Raw genomic sequence first — 18,820 nt, forward strand, 5'->3', positions numbered from 1 at the left:
AAAGGAATGTGATTTTGCCTGGTCATGAACTATCAAATAGAAATTGCAGATAACTCTTTAATTTGTCTTTGTTTTTCTGCGTTCGTTGAAGGGGTGAACTGAGGTTTAGAATGGAGTAGGGAGGAGAATGGGTCAGGCTAAAAGACTTGAGTACCAATATTTTACTCCATTAAGATGACAGAATGTTGGGTTTTTGGATTTCTTTTTCCCCTAAATATGCAAATGAGAACACAGTTTGCCAACTACTAATTACTTCAAAAGAAGAATGTGCCCTTGGACAGTAGTGCCAGCTTTATTGTGTGGGTAAGCAGTGGAAAAGCATACTGCGAGGTGCTGCCATTTTCTAGAAAGTAGTTAGTTGCCAGCACTTCTTCAGGTGATGCTAATAAATTTTAGAGAGCCATGCCAGATACAGTATATTCATTTGCAAATTGGTCTTCGTCAGACTTTGTTTAATCATAGTTTTGAAGATGAGTTAACCATGATGGGCTTACATTTAGTCCAGCCAATTGATTTGTCTGCTAGTTAGGTATGTGAAATGCTGTCTTCCTCTTTTCCCTTGCTTCTGAAGAACATCTTCAGATTCTTATAAACAGAAGCCATCTGGCAGTTCATAGTTGTTACGCTGTCCAATTGGGTAGACTACTCAAAATGTACTCCCCATGCTTATGAGTAAGAGATTGTATTATATAGTGGGTTCCTCTGTTTGAGAAGTTAGGATTAAGAGTTTTTAAGTGGTGATTTACTTAGTGTCTGAAATTTTGTTTTGGTCTGGGGAAAATAAAAAATGATGAAGTGAGAGAGTATGTGTGTATAAAGAGTAATGAATGTGTGGTATAGGAGAGAATTTATAGGCAATTTCTGGATTGGATTGCATTGGATTTGGGACCCTAATTATTATCTTATTTCTGTCTTCTAATTTTGGTCCAAACACAGATCTACTGTGTGTGGTGTTTGTACATATAAATTGTGTATTGTACAATTACCTCATGCACTGAAAAGAGAAGATTCTTGAAGACAGCATATCTAGTCAAATACCTATTATAGTACCATGAGCTAAAGATGGACTTACTTGGAATCAAACTGACGAAGAAAGAACCACAAAAATTTCAATAGAAATACTTTTCACAAATTTCCAGGTAATTCATCAACTGGGTTGGAACACCATAGGTCTGTGTTGCCTGAGCAAATGACTGAATGGTGGCTGTATTTGGTTGAAAATATAGACAAGCAGTTGAAAGATGAGTCTGGAGCTCTTCACTGTTTTAGCTTGAAGTTTAAGCATACCTGAAATCTTCTTCACCCACAGATGGCAAAGATGAATGATGAGTTTTTTACTCTCCCATTTCCATCTACCACAGTGGCATGAAATAACATTGCACGCTAGTTTTCACAGCTTGGTGCAAATATTTTTCTAGATTGGATTCTGGGAATGAAACTGTTTCCTAACATTTATCATTTATCATCTCTAATGTTGCATAGAAAGAAGCCTTTACTTCAAACCTGTAGAGGTACAAGTGACATTACAGAGACTAACTGTAAGCGTAATAGATTTCTTCTAAAGCTCTCTCCAAACAAGCAGAAGGTAGTTCACCTACATTTGATGGAGTTATTATGTGACAGATTGAGTAAGCGTGTGTGAATACATATGGAATATGTGGTTATTTTTAGTGGCAAAAAAAGTCACGCTTAGAAAAAGATAACTCTGTGGCTTATGTAAAAGTATGGGTGGTTCCTCTTCCTGGTCTTGTTTTTAAAAGTGTAAAGTATAAAACTACAGAGTTATATAAATATTTAAGATATACTATAACATTCAGAATATTTCAGTATGCTTGATTGAAGTGCTGGGTTTGATTTATAAACATCCAATAGTCATAATGTTGTTGCATAAGGAAATAGGATAAGGAAGATTTCTGTTTGAAACGCTACCTGAAGTGTCGTTTCTCTTGTGTTGCATCGGGACTGTGGCTGGGGCAGTATTTTCTTAGCTGTGTCACTGCCAAATCTGAAGTTGTCATGTGACATGCAAGCTATCTTATCCTAAATGGGGATTTAGTTGATTTGGCAAATACATATTGCTGTATTTAGGCTGTCTTATAGAAACGCTTGTGGTTTCTCTGTGTATTTAAAGCAAATACTTACATATACTTACATTGTTTTGCAGCGATTGCATTCTTTTGGCATGTGCTTACATTTCTACATGGATGTTTTGTGCAAATGTAAGTCATTAGCCTGTGTGCAGTTTTGGAGGAGAGAGCCACATAACATATTTGAAAGCAATGTGAAAAATACAGTAATCATACCTCCTTTTAGCTTTAAATGTATTTTTAATTAGCCCACTTGTATGTAGAATTAGAATAGAATATAATTATAATATTATTTTAAATAATATAATGGTTTAGAGTGAATTTCAATCTTTGCTCCAGACACGTGTTGAGAGACACAGTGTTGGTGTTTTTGCTGTTTTCTGACTCTGTCTTACTTTGAGACGCAAATATCAGTGGGATCACTGAAACTCCTTTGAGCAGATGCTGTAGAAACATAACAGTGTTTAAAAAACAACAGCTCTGCAAAAACTTTCACATAGAAATACACTGGTTGCATTTATGTAATTGCCTTTGGCATCCACTGAAGTAAGTTTAAGTAAAAGTTCATCCATAAAATTATCTGCGTTTCTCAGTCTTCTTGAACCTTGATCTGTTTTGGTATAATGTTCTGCACTTGGTAAAGATGCTTTGTGATTGGAGTCTAATCCCAAGTGGGATTACACCACCTTCTGATTCAGAATTTCCTGCTGTTGCAATGCATGTTGTTTTACAGAAATGAGAAGCAACTCCCTGTCAGACACTCATATTGAGGTTGTTGCCAGGGAACAGCGTTAGTGCCGTCTTCTTTCCCAGCTGATGTCAAGGCATTGTGTCTTTTGTAAACTTGTTTCTCAATGGGTTTGTGTACTTGATTTAAATAGTTCAGTTTGAAGTTGCATTTCCCAGGAGAGTAAGCAGTTATCTTTCTATAACCAATTTTTGCTCAAAATAAATAAACCATATTGCAACGACATTCAAGTTGAGAGTAGACATTTATCCTTTATACGGCAGTTGTTCTCACTCAAAGTCTTTTCCATACCTTCCCCCCCCCCCCCCCGCCTTTTTTTTTTAAATTTATTTATGGTGTTCTTTGAGAGCTGTCCTCCATGCATACATAGCAGAAGGGCTGCCCATGCATCACAAGCTCTCAAAGCATGGTTTATCCCAGTGCAAATGCATGCATGTGGGTATGTGTGTGTGCTCAATCCTAACAAGAAAATGAGTGATGCAGTGATCACATCTGTTTTGCTTTCATTTCAGAAAGATTTCTTCCTCATGGCTTTTCTTAGATTATCTGGTTTCTGGCTACATTGCTATTGTAGCAGAGACCAGCTACAGAGCGAGAACTTCTGTGGAGAAGCATCCCTGAGAGCAGTGCTGTTTACCAGCTTTCACAAAGAGCCTGGGAGGACCACAATGCCACATTGCAGGAATACATCCTGAGTAAATCTGAGGCTTCTGCAGAGGATCCTGCAGTCAAAATTCATCTTTGAAGGAGAGGAGGTTCTGGAATAAAGGCTGCAGCCTGTCTGTCTACTACCGCTCTGGGTTGCAAAGCAAACACACGTTCAGGCTTTATAAGCATAAAAAAGAGCTGAGAAGGAAAGAGTAAGCTGCTCTTCAGATTTTGATTGCAAGATTTTCTAGTTTCTAAAGCATATCTTTTTTTTTTTTTAACGTTATATATGTTTATAAACATATGATGCCTTTTCTGAATGCAGTGGATTTTGGTGCACTCTGATTGGACCCGTATAAATGCAGTAAATGTGACTAGTAATTTATCACAGCTTTTGCTAAACACAGAGGGGCTTTTTTAGCTGTGTTACCTGAGTTTCTGTCTGGTTGGATGAAAAAATGCATTGATTTGATGAACGTGTGATGCTTTTGTCTTGTAGTGCAATATTTGCTGTGCATTATTCTTAGTAACCAGTGAATGCTTCTTAAGATTTTTCTCTTGTGAGGAGGAGAGTAGTTAGTTCCTTGCAAGGTTAGCTGCACACCGGCACCATAGGCTGTCACCTTCCAGGAAGGATAATAGGATAATAGCTCATTTTCTGAGCTAAAGTGTTTGTCCTGTGATGAACGAAAGCTGAGGTGAAATGCCAGGAGATCCTTACCCCCATTACTCTTTAGGAGTAGAAGGTGGCAGGAGGGGCAAGTGTTGTTCACCATCTTCAAGCTACCCGAACTCTGAGATCTGATTGACATCGGCAGACCAAGGAGTTGAAAGCATCCCTTCACATGTGGCCAGTTCTGGGTAGGACACAGCTGGATGCTTCAAGGTCTCCTTCAGTTTTTCCTCTGTGCTCGTTTTTGTCCCACAGCATCATTTTACCTCATTTCATGTGCCGTCTGCTCAGATCAAGCAGGTCTCCCTCCTTGACCTCCCCACTGCAATCACAATCCATCACCCTGGAATTCCAGGCCCCGCTAGGGAGCTGTCTCATTTCCGGTATTGATGCGATGCTGTTTATCAATGTTTCAGAGAGCTCAGGTCTAAAAGGGAGTGTTTCTGGAGAAATGTGTAATGCTATCATCTACTGTAGCCACAAAGCTCTCTTTGCAGAAAAACCATCTGGGACTTGCTGCCATGTAGTTTTTAATTTAAAATAACCTTATGACTAACAGAACTATAAAATACCTTGTCATTGTTGCAGCGCATAAGGGACTCAGTAATAAATTAGAAGTCCTCTGTGGTAGGAGCCATAGATAATAACAATAAAACAACAACCTCTGTCTGGAAATACTTCAGTCCAAGTTCATATTTCTTACTTATGCAGCCAAAAATTGGGTTAATCGAATTTCATACCTAAGGGCTTAAGCAGTTCACAACTGGAATATGAAAGAATTTTTCCCCATTCTGGAATGTGGTAGCCTTGTATCTCTGGGAAGCATGCACTTAATGTTCAAGACAAAACCTTTCATTTAAACTTTCCTTCCTGTGTATCTGTTTGATTTAGCAGTGGTTTGTGAAGCATAGGATGCATTTGGCCATCCCAGATTTATGCCCAGTGAAAGAGGACAATAGTTTTGTTTTATATGAAATGTTTTTCTCCTCCTGTTTTGAACTAAGAAGTCAACTTTATGACAAAATCATTAAAAAGCTTAAATGCTGAACTGACTTTTCTCATTTGCCATTTTCGTATGGATATATCTTTTCATAATTGCTTTTCCAGATTGTGTTGGTCAGTGGACATCTGGACAGCTGGGATGTTGGGCAGGGAGCTATGGATGACGGCGGCGGAGCATTTATATCATGGGAAGCATTATCACTCATTAAGGATCTGGGTAAATATTTTATTTAAAATATTATTAATGCATGACATAGCCAGAATGTTTTCTATGTTGTATAAACTGGATTTTCTATTTTATCCATTTCTCTGAGCACAAATTCATACTTAGTATAAATATTTTGCAAGTTTGTCTGTTAAATCTATTTCATCATAGGGGTCATCAAAAAGCTGCACACAAATCAGGGATCTAGTAAGTGCTTTAGCCTTCATATCAGAGAGTGAAAGCCCAGTGTAAGATACATTACTCTTCCCTATTAAAGAAGATGAAGCTTCATGAAGTCACATGAAAATCAGCTTTCTGATATTTTTCTTCACCATCAGCGTTGATGTTGAGCACGTTCTTAAATCTTTCACTGCTTTTCCAGTGTCTCAATTAATTTAATTCCCACACTCATACCTCTGTCTTCATAGATTCTTAAGACAATATAATCTATGTCTCTCTCAAGAACATGCAACAATGGCTGGATCCAGGCCATGATTCTACTTCTGGTCTTTTTCTTTCCACCTGCATGTAAAGACAGTCATCAAAACTGATGTTGAACAGAGATTTATATTTCAGGGTTCCTTTTCCTTGATTGTTCTTCCTAAATAAATTTGTATCCTGCTTAGTCTTGTTACACCAAATACCTTTAAATACAAGTGTATCATCAAGATGGTGGGCTCTAAGATTTGCACTTCAGGGCTGCTTTCCTGATCATCTGTGCTGCTTTTATGTTACCGTGCGCTTGGGCTTTGTTTTGGGCTGTGACAACTTTCTTCCTTAGCAAAAAGTGAAGCCATATCAGAGGAACATGCACTTGAGTTTCATCAGTGCAAGGATATGGTTCTGTCAAATTGTGCTTCACATAGTGTCCTGTCATATGAGTCCACAGTGGACTCATATATCTCATCATGTAATGTAACATAGAGTTCCTGCACACCATATTCTCGTGCTGCAGTAGGTTTGTGTTATGCAGAGCAATGTTCTCCTTCCAGGGATCAGGGATTCCAGGGATTCTTTGAACCTGTCTTGATCACAAGAAGGGTGACAAGTTGACTAAGTTGTGGAATTCAGTCCGTAGATGCTGGACACTTCTGAAGCTGAAATTCCAGCACAAATACTGTCAACCAGGGACTTGCTGGTGTCCCTCCTCCAAAATTTCTGTTCAACAGAAATGTGAGGTGAAGTAAATAGCTATGCTATCAGTCTCTTCCAGTAGTGCTATGGGTAAAATACCAGCATGGAATTGCTCGGCCTACTGCCTCCTGGTTTGCATATCCTCCTTTGTACGATCTGAAGGACCGAGTTCTTTTAGTCATGAGTTTCTTCTGACCTGTGGGTAGAAGCAGGCTGCAGACAGAATGTTGTTGTAGAAGGGCATGACCTACGTGTGCCTGTGTGGGGTGTGTTTTACAGGAGATAGTCTACAAGGTAAAATGAGTAAGGGTGAGTGTATGAGCAAGAAATAGTTGTGCTGGTTGCACTGAGAAAACCATATGTAATTTCTCACAGGCTGGAGGATGAGTGTGGCACAGACACTGTAAAAGAGCTCTGAGGGCAGATCTGGGACTTCAGCTGATGGTTACCATCTCCCAGACTGGGATCTACAGTCAGGTACTGATACCTGAAATGATCTGGACATTAACCTAATTGGCAGGAGTGAAACATCCAGATTCATTTGTCTGTGTTCTCCTTACACATAGCCTCTCAAAGTTTAGTCTGGTATCCTGCTGTTCTTAGTCTGTTGTAGGATTTCTGATCTCCAAAGTACAAATTCCAATCTTTTGCTTGATCTGTAGATTTTTGCTTTTTTTTTTTTTTTTACTTCCATATGGGCTTTTGTCCCTGTGCCCTTCTAAACTAGTTCAAAGCAGACTTCTTAGATTGTTGAGTTGATATCCAGGGATGCTTTTCTCCCTTTTCATCAGACAAAATCGCTTTTTCCTCATAATTCCTTTTTTTCCAGAACTGTAACCTGCGGTCAGTAGGAATGTTCTAAGTGTTCATTAAAAAACAAAGTCGGCTGCTGTTCCTGCTCTTGGCTCTGGCAGAGTTTACATAAGAACCTAGCCTTTCCTGCTTCTAATCAGAAGAATTCATGCACTTAAATAATCTCAGTGTTTCTTGAAGAGCTCTTTGTAGACAAGCTCTGTTATGTGATTAGCCACTCTCACGCCATAATGATGAACATAAGACATCCCTGGGAATCACTATTTATTTTGCATTATTTGAACTCCTTATCTCTCCTTTTTCACAGCCTCGGAATGACTGGAACATCAGTCTGTGACTAAGAACAAAATGCTTGTGTTTGAATTTTTTTCCTTTTAAAAGTGAACTAAAAGGGATTCTTCTACAGGAAAATCTAGACCTACTCTTTCATTTAGTGCTTTGTAATTTTTTTTTTTTTTTTTATGATTCTTGGAAAATTGTCTATGGTTCCTCCCCCTCCAGGGGGAAAAAAAATAAATAAATATTGTTCTTGTATTTTCTGATGCTATTCTATTCAGAACAAACTGTTTTGTGTCCCTTAAGGGCAACTTCATGGTGGCGTTGTATAATTCTTATTCACTGTGCTTCCTCTCAGGCATGAATGAAATGCATCACTCTCTGCTTGTTCAAATATTTGATTTACTCTAGTAGTAGCCTGTGTTTTTGCTGTACAGCTTGTGGGGAAATGCTGTTTTCTCAGCAGAGAAATGTCTGAGCCTGTGCTGATGCCCTCTGTTCTGGTTAGCTGTTGCATTGAGCTCTTCCTGTTAGAGCAGTGTTCTGCAGGAGTATACGAGAAAACATCTGGCTCATCCAATCTAACCTGTAGGCTGTAACGTGGGATAGAACCTTTCATCTTCCATAGGAGAAGATGTTGTTCAGTACAGATTTTACATCTCATAATGCACATAAAATCTGACCAAGAAAAAGGACAGCAAACTGACAGATATGCAGGCTGTTTGAGAAATGCATTAGTGAGTTTTATCTAAAACCAACTGCGTAAATTGCCTTTTTTGTGTGCATTAGTTTCCAGCATTATACCTTGAACTGTGGAGGTTTGGTTTCATATCCTTTTGGACTCTGATAAATTTCATTTCAGTCATATCAAATACATTTGGCATGGGAATAAACCAACAAAACTGTCTCGTCAGTATGTGCATTGAGGTTTTTTACTGTTTACTGGAAGTCTTAAAGGCACAGTGCACTGGGTAGCTGTGAAAACAATGTCTGCATGTTGCATAACAGGTCTTACAGGTATGTGATCTGAAAGCTGAAGTGAGCATTCTGAAATACAAATTTTAGAAAGTGAAACTTGTATTATGTGCAGTGGGGATTACTGCTGCTGTGTCTGCCATAGTCCATTTCTTTCCCAAGAAGTGAGATACTGATACACTATTAAAGCAAGTTTTTTAGTGGTGATCTAAAGCATTCCATCATAATATCAGGGTTACCCTTGGAATGGCCATTAGTTACAAGTGAGGCTTGTTAATTAGGACTTTGTTAATTCTATGCATCACTTGAAGAATGACTGTAATTTAAATTCTATTCTGTACTTTCAAGCTAACCCCTCCCCAAACCTTTCAGTAGCTTTTGGCGTAGGACCATAAAAAATAGATTAATTGAAAAATCATTAAAACTGCAGTATAAATGGTTACATTTTAAGTAGTGCCATTTTCATGCTCTGGTTGAAAGTATCTAATTCTTTTGTTTCTAAATGTATCATCTGCTTAATGTGTTAGGCTTTATGTTTTCTGACTCTTCGTTCTTGGGTTTTGTGTTTGTTTTTTTATTTCAGCTGCAGTTTCTCTGCTATATTCATATCTGTTTTTTAGTTCCTGCTGTTTCTGTAGATTCCCAGGCACTGTAACAGTCAGCTCCAAGTTTGCTGTAAGAACATATAACAATAACATAGTCTCAAGCAAATTCACACAGAGACCTCAACACTGACTTTTTTGAGGGGAAAAAATGGAACTTATTCTTTCTGGTAGGATTTTTTTTTTCCATTTCACTTTTTAACTTCATATGGACTCTGTTTCATTTGGGACAAAGGGAGGCAGCCTGGAGGCAGAGGACAAAGCATCTGGAGGTGAATTCTGTGTCTTTCATACCCTGGTGATGAGAATGAGCACCACTGGTAGTTGCTTCTATCTCTTCTCCTTCTCCAGAGAAAAATCATGGACAGCAAATTCATAGTAAATACCTTCTTTTGGATGGATTACAATTCACTGAGGTGAATCTTTCTCCATGTGGCTATTCCATAACTGCTTGGTACAGAAACTGAACCCCACATTTTCTGTTCTGTGTGTTTACAGCTTTACTCTGGGGGGAGGAAAAAAAAAAAAGCCTGAAGGATTCCTGTCTTTGAGTAGAGGTAATCCATGGGATATTAGACAAGCCATGATGCAGTGGAGGGTACTTGGAGTTGTAGAGGAGACAGCACACAAGCAAATGTTTTCTAGAAGCCTCATACTCATCCTGTTTTCAGATTGGACTTGTGACTCTCCCATATTATTTTTTAGTTTATGTTGAAAAGATGTCTTTGGAGATAATGAATGCCATTTACCTCAGCACTTTGATGTTACAGCCATTACTTCTCTGGTGTTGTCTAAATCATGTTTTCTTGTTCCTGTGCCACTTGAGGTTTACAAAAGAATTTGCCTTTCCAGGTGAGATGCAAGACTGATTAAACAGCTCTTCATAAAAAGTCTCCATAAAATTGTTCTTAACATTATCTGGTTGCCCTACTTCACTTTTAGTTAGCCCTGCAGGTTGGACTGGCAGTCTGTGGGACTCAGTGCAGGACTCAGTGTTGGACTCACTAAATGATGGTTGCCTGTTTCTTTTTTGTGCTCCATTCCCACCTTTTTAAGCCTACTACTGCCATGGTGGTCTTTCTTGGGATTAATACTTGCTGGCAGTGTTTATGAGCAAGAAACAGGTAGTACACATCCAGTGATCTTGGAGCTGTAGCACTGTTTTCTCTTTGCTTCTAATCCAGCTGCATTCCTGCATCTCATGGCCTTGATGGGTTCTTTCAGAGGCCATGGGTGCCCTCCCAGAGGAACACATGGGTGAAGCTCTGGCAAAGCCACCTTCTCCTCCAGCTCTAGAAACACAGGACTTTCATCCTTAAAGGGAGCTTAGGGAACTGAATAATGAGAATAACAGTGAAAAGCCTTTAGGAGGTGATCATATGGCAGTGTCAGCTATCCAAGCATAACATTTTATGCCTTTTAACTGCAGTAGAGAGCAGTAACTGGAGTTAGTGCTACGTTCAGTTTTGATTGATGAATTTCACTGCTTTCTTCTGAAAATATTCAGACATTGTAACTGGTGTCTCTCTTTTTAATTGAAAAAGCTGGAGCCAAATTTCAGAGTTTTTTTTTCCACTGAGAAGAGAAGCTGTTGGGGTCTGTTGCTACACATTACAGTCTGGGTTATTTCCAGAGTCTCACCTCCCCTAACATAAGAATGAAATAGTTGACAGTCTTTTGTTCACATCTCAGGTTTCTTTCAGGAACTTTTACACAGAACCTCTCCTTTCTCAGAGATGTGCTTTCTACCTCAGCATGGCTACCTTTGGGTCTAACTTGTTTGTCAATTTATGATATTCTTCCAAGCCCACAGGGGGACATGTCCACCCACTGCTGCCCAGCCTGGGATTTTCATGAGTCAACTTTCCTATGTACAGGGATCTGGTACGACCGGATTTCTGTTTCTTAGCGTAAAAACACATAAAACTAAAGAAGTGTTTTTAAACTTATGCACATAAGAATTTCAAGGTGCAACCTGTATTACGTTTTATGTAACTCATAAGGAGTTGATTAGGCAATTTTTCCACTTTAAAACTTATTTTAAATTGAATATGTAATTCTCCTCTGAATTATATCCATTACTAATGTGACTCAGAAACCGTAAGACAGATTACTCTTCAGTTCACAGTAGTCTTTGCATGAAGTTACATTTCTCAGTCCCAAATTCACTGGCTAATATATGAGAACTAAAGAAATATTTTATTAAAAAAGTATTTATTGGAGTCATTCTTTTTCTGCTAGTTTAATTGAAGTCATATAACTACAATTTTAACCTACTTTATAAAAATGTTGTTAAATGAGTTTCTGCATTTTCTGTAGCTGCAGAGATGTAGCTGTTACTGTCTCAGATGTGTTGTGGAACATCATTAAATGATTGCTTTTATAGTAGACTTGTTTTTATTAAATATCCCTGATAATAACTCCTTGTTCTTACATTCTTTCCACTTCCCCAAAGCTTCAAATTTTATTCTGACCTTCATATTTTGCAAATCTGCCACATCTACTTAATATGAAATATATGTGTGTGCTGTTACACCACAACTACATTTAAACCTTCATTTCAACGTGCAACTGAATGCATATTTGGCAAATACTGAAGTTTTCAGCTTCCATACTGAGCTGGCATAGCAGGGAGGTGACTGCAGACCTACGAAGTTGTTAATTGAGCAGTAGATTTAGGCTTACTGCCCTCCTTAGCTGTGCTGCCCTATATCCTGCTGACTGCTGCTGTGCTGCAAGCTTTAACTTAGTGAGGAAATTCAAGTTAAAAAGCGTGTGCTTTATTTGTGAAAATATTAAAAACCTAGTGACAGAAGCTATTATGATCTTTTTGGTTGTTTTTTTTTTTTCCCCACCAAATTTACAGCCCAGCAAGCACGGTGAATACTGGAATCCTTCCTGGATGAAGTCAGAGGCATCTTGTCCTCGCTGTGAAGATTTTTAGGCTGTATGTTTTCCATATGGCGAAATGAGTTGTGGCTGGTGCATGTTCTGAGCTATCGGCTCTGAGGACAGTGTGGATGTCATAACAGATCTGAGGTGTTGTCAGTGCAAACAGAGGGACAGCAGAAGCAGAAGGTAGAGCCACAGCATGGAAAAGGTCAAACCGCATTTAATGCTTGTAGTGTCAGAGGGAGTGAGGGAAAGGGGCCTGCACTGCCTTTTCTGCTCAGCGAGAATTTTATGAGATCTTTGAGGACCTTTCAGGAAGAAGGCTTTTCCTGAAGGAAAATAAGGTGGACTTTCAGTGTGGACTTTGTGACACCAATATTGCAAAATTGCAAGCACAGAAGAGTGTTTTCCAGGGCTCCTGTTGGCTCTGCCCCTGAGCCGTGTGGGCCAGTGGCTCTGAGGCAGCATCTCAGCAGCACCTGCTGCAGCCCAAAGCTTGGGGCCCTGCGCCCTGCTTCCCTCTTCTCTTCATCTCCCCGGTTAAAAGGCTTAATATGTGTTAGGTTTAGTTCCTACACTTGCAAATCATTCACAGCTTTCCCCTCTAGTCTTGTATGTACAACTGCTTCCTTGACATTTCCTTTTGGATATTCCATCACTTTCTAAAAATGAATCTACCTCAAACTTCTCATGTTCCTCATTTCCAGTCTTCTGTAAAAATTCCCTCCCTAGTCTGTCATAAGTTCATCAGCCTGCTCTCTTCTAAAAAGAAAAATTCCCTTGGGTTAATCTCAGCTTTAGTCAGTGCTGCACGCCTGCCCCTCCAGCCATTGAACCCCCTTCAGGATAGAACTCAGCCCTTCCTAAATCTCAAGTCTTGCCTCGTACCCCGCTTACCTCAGCCCTTGCTATTTCCATGCCCCTTTTTTTCGGACGCGTGTCCACAAATATTCCATTCTGTGACTGAGGCTGGTGTGTTCTCTTCCCACCCAAAACACTCCACAGGAGGAAGCCCTTCTCTGGCATCAGCCATGGTGGCAATGCAGACCCTCACCAGCAGGCACTGCCCACTTGGCTTGGCTCACTTTTCCTTTCTTACTTTCCAGCATCTGTCCTGCCCATTTTCTGTCTTTTTCTTCTTGCAGTTCCATGTCTTTTCTCCACTTTACTTTGTTAGACAGCCTGGCTTTCTCTGAGGCCCAGGAGAGCTCTCTCTTTTTTTTAATTTTTTTTTATTTTATTTTATTTTTTTTTTGCTATAAACAAATATGACTGCCTGATTTCTTCACTTCCAAGTATCCTATACAACCAACCCTTTGTCTTCAGTACTACAAGCAAAACCTATATAATGGAACAAAGACAAATCAAGTGGATTACATTATATAAGAAAACAAAGGCAGTTTCTCAGTCAAAAACCTGCTACTCTACTTTTCTTTTAGGTTCTCCAGAGAATTACAACTATATCATAGTCATGGTTTAAGTAATACTGACATTTTTTTGAGGTGTGCTTTGTCTTCTCAAAGCTTTTAACTTTGCTAGATCATTGTTCTTCACTCAATTTTGAAGCAATAAACATTTCTTAACGCAAGGTCTTAGGAGATAGGCTTTTCAGCACAAATAGTAAGATTAGGTTTGTCTGAATCATAGGGGATTTTCTTTCCACTGGCAGAACAAAAGCAAAAATCCTGCAGTTTTACAGTGAAGAAAATTTAGAATTTACATTGCTGACTCTCATTTTGATTTAAAAAAAAAAAAGTAAATTAAATTTCTCCCTCCTGGCTTATGTTTTATTATGAGAGTAGGGCACTTTTTTTTTTTTTTTTTTAACATAATCTGTGACATATTATTATAATTTATACCAGATATATGTTTCATTTTTGCTGTATGGGAATCTCTCAATTCTGTCAAGCATGAGCAAGATGCGTAGGACATAAAATGCAGATTTTGCATAGTGCCCTGTTAACTGTCCTGTCACATATAGGTCATCCACAGCTGTGGGAACCTATGTGGATTTAATAAACATTGTAATGTCTGGAAAATACCCATTTTCTATTTCAAATTGATGTAAAATGTATATATATGCATGTATACATATGTGTACTTTCCCATGTTATTTGCTGGCACTCACACTTTATGTAAATTACAAAAAAAAGGCTTTTGGCAAAATACTTCATTGCAGTTGATGGTTGAAATCAGGATGAATAGTTAATACCTTTAGTACAATTATAGATCTTCTTTGTCACAAGCATTTGATATTTTGGCTAACCTAGGCTTGCTGCTGACTTTTGCAAGTCTTGAGCACATTAGGGTCATTTAAAAGAAAGAGAACACGTAATCATTAATAGCTACATCAAAGTATGACTGTACTGGTTAGGGCAATCCAGAAGTACAGCACTGGAGACAGCAAAAGGGCTGTCAGCCACTCCAGCACTGAGGAAGTACAATACAGACATGTCCTGGTGTACTTACTGCACGTATCCTCAGTCACTGATGGACTATGGGAATGTTTTTGTTTCATGTTTTAACTTATGAGATAAGATGCCCTGCAGTATTTATTTTACTTGGGATAAACTGTAAGTATATAGGAACTGATCACCCAAATGCACCTTTGTGCTAAATCATGACTGTGTTTCCCTGTAAAGAGTAAGGTAAAAAAAAAAAGATACTTCATTTTTTTTAATATTGAAAGTGTGAAGATATTTATAAATTAATCTGTATCTGAGTGAATATCTATATATGTTTTGGCTTTAGTTTAAGATATGCGAATTCAAAAAGAACATTTTGTTTGTGTACCTGCTGTCATGTTTTGAATGTTGTCCTGTAAAGCTTCTGCTATTCTTTTTACTGGAATACTGCAGTAGGATGGAGGTGGTGGGATTATGGTGGTTTTGAGTAGTTGCTAAGTTCTGCAACTGCCGTTTAGTTAATTTCGGTTCTGGGTGACCCAAAAAGGCCACAAGAGGGTCCTTGCAGTGATGCAGGATATAGTTACAACCTCCTGCATTTTCTAAAATTATCCATATACTTTAATATTCCAGAAACTTGAAAAAAAACTTCTTCTGATGTCCTTTGTTTTAGACTGTCATATTTCAAAAAGGAGAGAGATACTGTTTTATATATGAAACAGTTTTCCTTCACTGTAAAATTTGCTTCATGCCTCTGTACTTGATACACTCAGCACAGAAAATAGTTTTGTGGTCCAAGTGGTATTTTATCAGTCTTTTCAGTGTGCATTTGTGCTGTGATCTGCAAGACTTCTTATTTTTTGATGGTGTTTTCTTGCTTAGGAACTGGTAGTTTTTAAGAAGCAAACCAAAATAGTTAGACTTTATTAAAAAGAAAAAAAAATAAAATAAAAAAATTGTAATTTAAGTATAATACCTCATACTTTCAATAAAGGCACGCATTCAGAATATTCTTTGTAATTTTACTTGTGAATATTGGATTTATTTTTGATGTACTTTGGTCAGAATACCTGTGTTGTTAATAACAAGTAGATAAATACATTATCACTTTCAGATAATGAGGAAATGAAATTTTCCTCTATATGCTTTGTATTTAAAATGAACGCACCCAGAGGTTATGGTTTGGGGTTTTTTTTATTTTATTTTATTTTTTTTAAGCTTGCCCGTTTTGCTTCAGTAAAGCACACAGTGAATCTCCTCACAGAGATTTCTGAGCTCTGGGGTTGGAAGAGCTGCTACACTGCCTCCAGTAGAAAGAGCAAAGCTCAGCAGGACATCTTCCCCCTCTACTTCAGTGGAGAGATGCAATGGCAGGCTAAGGGGGCTGTGAGCTGAGATCTTCTCAAGGTTTAGCAAGCACAAGCAGCCAGAGTTACAGCAGCAGTGGCAGACCTGAACTTCTTTACTTGTGGACTAACAGGTCTTGATCTCCCATGGCCGGGAGCAGACAGCGGATGCTGCTCTCCTGTCTGAAGCATCTCCTGCTCTAGCTGCTTTCGCAGCTGTAGTGTGGTGGGCTGGATATGAGACTTCAGTAGTTGCAGTTTGTGATATGACACACGTAACCGTTCACTGGAACCTCTGTTGGGTGCGTAAGCTGTGAATGAATCAGTACTTTTTGTAGCCAAGCCACTGACACATTTGGGGTTGTTTTGTGTCTGAAAACTTTCTAACCTCAGCACAATTACTATTTTAGCATCTTAATTTTCCCTTATTGGCCATCTGGCTGATTTGGAATGCAAAGGAGGCTAATCCTGTGCAGTAATGATTTAGGAGGAGAGCAGGAAATCCGCTGGGTTTGGGGTGAGGGGGGAGGGAGACTTGCTTTAAAATAATGAGGGCCGATGACCTTACTGTTTACAGTCAGCAAATAGACATTTAGAAAATATAATTTTTAATCCCCTAATTCTGTTCTCCATCTTCCTTTTTTATTGAAATAATGGACAATCCAAGGTGTTTTTTTCAGATTTTGAGTACTTATTTTACACTCTGTCTTCAGTTATTCGAATTTTTAATGGAATTGATAGAGAGAAACCGTCAGCTGATATCTAATAGAATTGATAGAGAGAAACCTTCAGCTGATTTTCATTGGATTGAGAGAAAAAAAAGGTAATGAAGATCAGGTCTATTTGTAAGCATCAGCCATTTCAACTAGGAAAACACATTTTCATAGTGATGCTGATATTATTTCTCCTCAACACAAAAGTGTGGGAAGTCATTTATGCATTATTGTTTATTATATTCTCCTATATAGCTTCTCTTTGGTTGTGTGTTTTATGTGTGTATTTTTTTAACATTTTTGAGGGGGTTATTTTTGCTGAAATAAAATCAGCAGAGAGCACTATTTGTTCTTGGTCTTCTGTGCTCTTCTGTGCTCTCTGACTTGATGTCTTGAATGTATTCATTTATGAGTACAATTAATCAAATAAATAAACAATGTCTATCTGTTCAATTCTGCCATGGCAGAAACATCTTCAAAATATATCTGAAAACTGAACTATCACAGCAAAATACTAAATGGCCCTGTGTTTGCCTTGCTTTGCATACATTCAGTAGCCAAATGTATTTTACGTTCCAGAGTACAGATTGCTTGTCATTTGTCTGATAAAAAGCAAAATAATATTGTAATGTCTCTCAGTTTTAGAGAAGGGGAAATATCCAATAGCTTGTATCCAATTAATTAACCTTGATGAAAAATGGTAGCCCTCATGAAAATTTGATTTGAATCTGCTGAAAGCTTACATACATTATTTACTGCAGACCACCAGAAAGACAGAATATATGTCAGAAATTTGTCAGTTATTTCATGTTGTTTTTGTGTTATGTTTTGTAGATACCTGCAGCGTTTTCCACAAATGTACTTCTCCCGTGCTACTGCAGGAGAGGCAACTGGTAGCAGCATCACAGCAATCTGCTCCTTTCTCTCCAGTCATTCTTACAGACAAGCAAAGAGTAGTCTGGAAAACAAAACCCACACTAGAAGTCTCACAGAATGGCTTGGGTGGGAAGAGATCTCTAGGATCATTAAGCTCCAACCACCCCCCGGCACAGGCAGGGCCACCAACCTCCCCATTTAACACTAGACCAGGCTGCCCAGGGCCCCATCCAACCTGGCCTTGAACACCTCCAGGGACAGGGCATCCACAACCTCTCTGGGCAGCCTGTTCCAGCACCTCACCACTCTCTTTTCTATGAGGGCTATTATAGAAAAGAACGTTCCCCCCTGATATCCAACCTAAATCTTCCCTCCCTCAACTTAAAACTGTTTCCCTTTGTCTTGCCATTATTTACCCGCATAAAGAGTTGACTTGACTCCTGTTTGTAGATTCCCTTTGGGTACTGAAAGGTTACAATGAGGTCACACTGCAGCCTTCTCTTCTCCAGTCTGAACAAGCCCAGATCCCTCAGCCTGTCTTTTTAGGAGAAGTGTTCCAGCTCTGATCATCTTTGTGGCCCTCCTCTGGACCCTCTCGAACAGTTCCCTGTCTTTCTTGTATTGGAGTCCCCAGACCTGGACACAGTACAGTAGTTTGTGATAGCTTATGTAGTTTGTATTTGGTGAAAGTAGGGGTCATTGAATGGAAACTTTGGTTTTTCTGCCATTGCACAATGGAGACCAATGCAAAACATGTTCAGATAGATGAATATGAAGACGATGAACACTAATACCAAGAGATAACATTTTAACATACATTTTAGGACTTCGTCCGAAAAGAACTGTGCGCTTGGTGCTATGGACAGGAGAAGAACAAGGAGGAATAGGTGCTGAGCAATACTACCAGTTGCATAAGGTAAATAAGATTTTCAGATTATTTGCTTGACAGCACTTTTCTCATTAGTTTTACGATACACTCATTATTTTTGTCAGAATGTTCAGCTTAATATCTAACTGAAAATAGTGGTTCTAGTTCTACCTGAAAGAATGTTTTGTCTTCTATCATAAATGTAAACTTCACATCACTTTGTTAAAAACAATATGATTATGTATAGACGTGTTCCACTGGCCTAACATACTCTATCACAAAATTGTTCTGAAGCAGATGTTGCACAAGGATCTGCCATAGCTTCCAAACATACTGGCTTTCTCAGAATATATGAGGAATGGTCCACATGTGTTGGTAATATAAACAAATTTTGTTTGGCTTATGTATTTCTACTTCCTGGCATTTTTCCATAATATCTTACAATGTAAAACAAGAAAAGTCTTAATTTATTTTTAATAGTGTCTACTCTAAAGTGCTCTGTGCCAATTATTAATATTATGTGATCTGGAATATTGTAAATGCTCTGGAATATTGTT

The 18,820-nt window shown here is 38.6% G+C and overlaps 1 protein-coding gene across 4 annotated transcripts in view; it reads left to right on the forward strand.

Moving 5' to 3' along the window:
- CPQ (carboxypeptidase Q) overlaps window positions 1–18,820 on the forward strand; it is a 157,610-nt gene that overhangs the window by 96,880 nt on the left and 41,910 nt on the right. For all 4 annotated transcript variants that reach the window (XR_008211078.1, XR_008211077.1, XM_052703293.1 and 1 more), the window contains exons 5-6: window positions 5,264–5,375; window positions 18,220–18,311. Coding sequence is in view for 2 of the 4 variants with exons in the window: in XM_052703293.1 (XP_052559253.1) it covers window positions 5,264–5,375; window positions 18,220–18,311 (204 nt within the window). In the remaining 2 variants the exon portion in view is untranslated. The remainder of the gene's footprint in view (window positions 1–5,263; window positions 5,376–18,219; window positions 18,312–18,820) is intronic.

This window comes from Tympanuchus pallidicinctus, unplaced genomic scaffold (assembly GCF_026119805.1).
Source record: "Tympanuchus pallidicinctus isolate F22 unplaced genomic scaffold, pur_lepc_1.0 scaffold5, whole genome shotgun sequence".
Classification (NCBI taxonomy): domain Eukaryota; kingdom Metazoa; phylum Chordata; class Aves; order Galliformes; family Phasianidae; genus Tympanuchus; species Tympanuchus pallidicinctus.